Source organism: Montipora foliosa, chromosome 3 (assembly GCF_036669935.1).
Source record: "Montipora foliosa isolate CH-2021 chromosome 3, ASM3666993v2, whole genome shotgun sequence".
Lineage (NCBI taxonomy): Eukaryota > Metazoa > Cnidaria > Anthozoa > Scleractinia > Acroporidae > Montipora > Montipora foliosa.
This window is the reverse complement of record NC_090871.1, coordinates 31389278-31393392: the sequence shown is the minus strand read 5'-3', so window position 1 is coordinate 31393392 and position 4115 is coordinate 31389278. Positions and strand designations below refer to the sequence as shown.

General features: G+C 37.6%; 1 protein-coding gene across 1 annotated transcript in view; it reads left to right on the top strand.

The window, feature by feature from the left end:
* LOC137994733 (high affinity cationic amino acid transporter 1-like) overlaps positions 1-2974 on the top strand; it is a 3735-nt gene extending 761 nt beyond the window's left edge. The window contains exons 1-2 of the mRNA XM_068840332.1: positions 1-1212; positions 1906-2974. The exon at positions 1-1212 is cut by the window's left edge and continues 761 nt beyond it. Of these exons, the coding sequence (XP_068696433.1) occupies positions 1-1212; positions 1906-2117 (1424 nt within the window). The 3' untranslated portion in view covers positions 2118-2974. The remainder of the gene's footprint in view (positions 1213-1905) is intronic.
* Positions 2975-4115: the final 1141 nt, after the last annotated feature.

The following is a 4115-nucleotide window of genomic DNA, read 5'->3' as shown; positions in this document are numbered from 1 at the left end:
GTACAATTTTCAACGTTCTCAATTTCTTAGTCGTTGTTTTCATTGTTATCGCGGGGATATTCTTCGTTGATACGCGGAACTGGACTGAAGGAAGAGGATTTTTTCCTTACGGGGCTTCTGGAGTTCTAAGTGGTGCAGCCACATGTTTTTACGCTTATGTAGGTTTTGATATTATCGCTACAACAGGGGAAGAGACCAAGAACGCTCCTAAGTCTATTCCAATAGCAATTGTGGCGTCTCTGGTTGTTGTGTTTGTGTGTTATTTTGGAGTGTCTGCAATAGTAACGCTAATTGTGCCTTTTGATCAACTGGACAAGCTGTCCCCAATACCAAATGCGTTCGCTCAGAGAGGCTTTCCCCTTGCTAAGTACATTATAGGCGTTGGAGCTGTTTGTGGTCTTTCATCAAGCCTTTTAGGCTCCCAGTTCCCTTTACCGAGGATCATATATGCTATGGCCTCAGACGGTTTACTGTTTAAGTTCTTCGCCAATGTGAACCCAAGGACTGAGGTCCCTGTTTTGGCCACTGTGTATCCTGGTCTTCTAACAGCAGTCATTGCTTTATTGTTTGACTTAAACGAACTGGTTGAGATGATGTCCATAGGGACGTTACTTGCCTACACACTTGTTTCGCTCTGTGTTTTGATTCTGCGATATCAACCCAGTATTCCGAATGACACGTCAATTGAACTGTGGCATTTAAAGAACTCCGAGAGATATGAACAATTTTCAATGTACGACCCCTCGCCAGAGGACTTTGAAATTTCTACAACTGGAATCTTGTTGACCGGATTTATCACAAAAAGCGATCAATCTCGTGACTACGATTCACTGCAAATGAAAAAAGGAACTTCAAACCAACATCGACCAGATGACCCCAGGAGGGGTCCCACAGCAGAAAGCTTTCGTATAGTGAATTGGGCAGTAGCATTACTATTCGTATCTTTTGTCGGACTCTGCAGTGCTACAGTGTATGGATTTGAAGCTGTAAAAAGACACAGTCATGTCATGATATTGTTTGTAGTGATTTTTGCAGTTTTGAGCATGTTTGCTATAATCGTCATCTTACTACAGCCTCAGAACACAACCAAGATATCATTCAAGGCACCATTGGTACCAGCTCTGCCCATACTCGCCGTTTTTTTCAATGTTTTCCTAATGCTGAAATTGTCCAGATTGACATGGATTCGCTTTGGGGTCTGGATGGGTTTAGGTTAGTCATATATAAAATTTAGCAAAGTTCAATCAGTATAAAGACAAAATATATCTTCAGTTATAGATAACTGAATAATTGGTGGGTGCCTCAGTCTGAGGCTGAATATGACGCTCAATACCAAAGATATGTAATGACTCAAATGTACGACAGTACCACAGCTTTCTCATGATTGGCCAGTTTAAAAAACACCCGAGAAAACGATTGTGTGTGTTTCCTTCTGAAAATAAAGAGATTAGTTTACTCGGAGGAGCTATATCAACATGATGAGCATGCTTGGAAAAACGTTCTTCGAATGACAACTGATGTTCCCTTTCCGGCACTTGTGATTTTCTTTTCATCTTGTGCAAAGCGCAGGAATTTTAATTTACAAAGCTCTGAGCTTGTTAATCCCAGGTGACGGTTTTCAAAGCAAGGCCTAAATCCCAGTATTCTTATTTCGGGAAAATCCGAGATAATCTATATCTTTACTGCATCTCGTCCGCTCGAGATTTTGTTGAGATTTCTGGAAAACATCTAGAAGATTAGTCAAGATTATTACTTGATTATTACCGAGATGCGGTCGAAAAACTACTTTCAATGGTACTGAACATGAACAAAAACCACAGTTAAACGCAGCCAAACCCCTTAAGTCGACCCAAGGGGTAAAATACGTGCGCGATATATAGTTCTAACCGTCTCTTTTCTTTCTAGGTATGTTATTGTATTTTGGATATAGCGTTTGGAACAGCCAAGAACGGCAACAAATGTCTCCTCTCTTGGAGCAGAAGATATTTGACAGACAAGTTCTTCTTGCAGATGATCCAGACGTTATTGACTTTGGCTATGAAATGGAGACAATTCCTGCACATAGGGACAATTCGGCTAATCTTTCACCAATTGCGTTTAAATGGGACAGTTTGTAAACTTTATTTAAATGTACTTCTCCAACAGAGCCAAAACTGAGAAATAAGCCAGTTTACAATTCAATTCACAAACTATAAGTTCATGTCGATGATTATGAAGGCAATCAAATTGGCATTTACTTAAAAGTGCACACAAGAGTTTATACAGCCCAGACTGCCCAAATTATTTAAAACTAGAAATCGAAACTTACGCTCCAGCAAGGGTATACAGGTTGATCGCCAATACATTTCAAGATGAAGCTGCTAATTTATTCAATAACCTTCCCCTTTCCTTAAGAAACTGCATGGACCCAATTTTATTTTTTAAGGAGACAAAGAAATTGCTACAAGATAAAGCCAGGTCCTGGTTATATTTTTTTTTTCTTTGTAAATATCAATTATTTAACGTTTTTAACCTAGTCTTTTCTAAGTTTGTTTTAATTGTAATTAACTTTAGTTAGATATTAACGGATGAAGAGACACCACTTGCAAATGCTGTCAATAAAATCATTATTATTATTATTATTATTATTATTATTATTATTATTATTAATGAGGGTTTTAAAAGGCGTCAGCCCAAGCACTTCCAACCACTTCTGGAAAGGAGCGGGTCTGTCAACTAAAAAATAAACAAAAATAAAATTTACTTTTAAACATTTTATTACAGATCTAAGTCAATGACAACATTAACGTAAAAAAAATAATGGCAACTGGAAAAAAGGAATACTTAACATAACTTGGCATAGGCTGGAAAAACAAAAATTATAGTCACCGTGTGCCCTCGTTCTCATGCCTTTCATGTATTTGTTACAGGTTGAAATTAAATTAAGGTTAAAATGATTTCGACCTAGGTCATTTTGTTTTAAACTTGTTTGAAAACAAATTCACTAAGGTTAAAATGTTTCAATCCAGTTTTTTTATCAACTGTCTAAAAAAGGGTTTTCCCTTTGTTAGGGGATGTAATAAAAAAATTGGAGCCTGCATTTTAAGGAGGTTAAAAAAGAATGCAACAAAAAAAAAAAGAAAAACACCTTATCTCCCTAATCTACCTCTTTCTCTGTTGCTACTTACAATCTTAAAGACTTACCTCATTTTGCTTTTCATGCCAGTCGTGAGATTCGAAGCTCGCACCATTATACGTCTGCCCTTACGTGTCCACTGCATTTACCGCTATGCCATCCGGTTAACAACTGAAATTTTTCTACCAAAGAATTTAAGCCATTTCCAAGCCCCCGCGATAGCTCCAATTTCGCACGTGCGTAAATGACTTGATGGAGAAAATATAGCTTATCATCCGTTATGGCTACCGATGGAACTGCCAGCGGCAGTGTTTGTGTGAACTCTGAGTCCTTTTTTTGAACTAGCTTACGCAATCCACAAAATGTATAACCAGCGAAACAATATCATTTATAGTTGGTGAATTGTATGAAGAAGCTAAAGGATAGCTAAAGAGCAAAAATGCTTAGATCTGTCCGGTCCAACAAAAGGGAAAATTGCCTGCAAGAATGCCGGGGCTCTTGATGGGCAACAGTGACAAAAGAAATGTTGCTCTGGAAAAGGAATTGCATAGAACATCTCAGAAGCACATTCAGCTGCATGTCACTGATGTTACAGGTAAATTTGAAATTCAGGTTTAAATGATTTCAACATAGCTAATTTTTATTCTAAACTAGCTTGAAATTGAAAGTAGGAAACATTAACAAAAAGTCCATCGATTGTTAGCAAGTACGTGTATATTGGTAAGTAAATCAGTGCTGGAAGTAAGGGGATGTGGTTAACGTACGTTAATCATAAGTTAGTCTGTAAGAACGCCGCCTTTGGTTGTTATTAAGTCTAAGCACTGGTTTTAAATTGTTAGCATTAAGGTTGGGGTTAGGAATACTGTGCATGATAACCGATTCTGCTTTTTTTATCACAGAGCAGTAGAAAAACCGAACCTTGTTGAATAAGAATTACCTTCATGTGACTTTGTTTTATTTTTATTTTTCTGGTTTTTGGAAGGAAAAAGACATCAGAAAA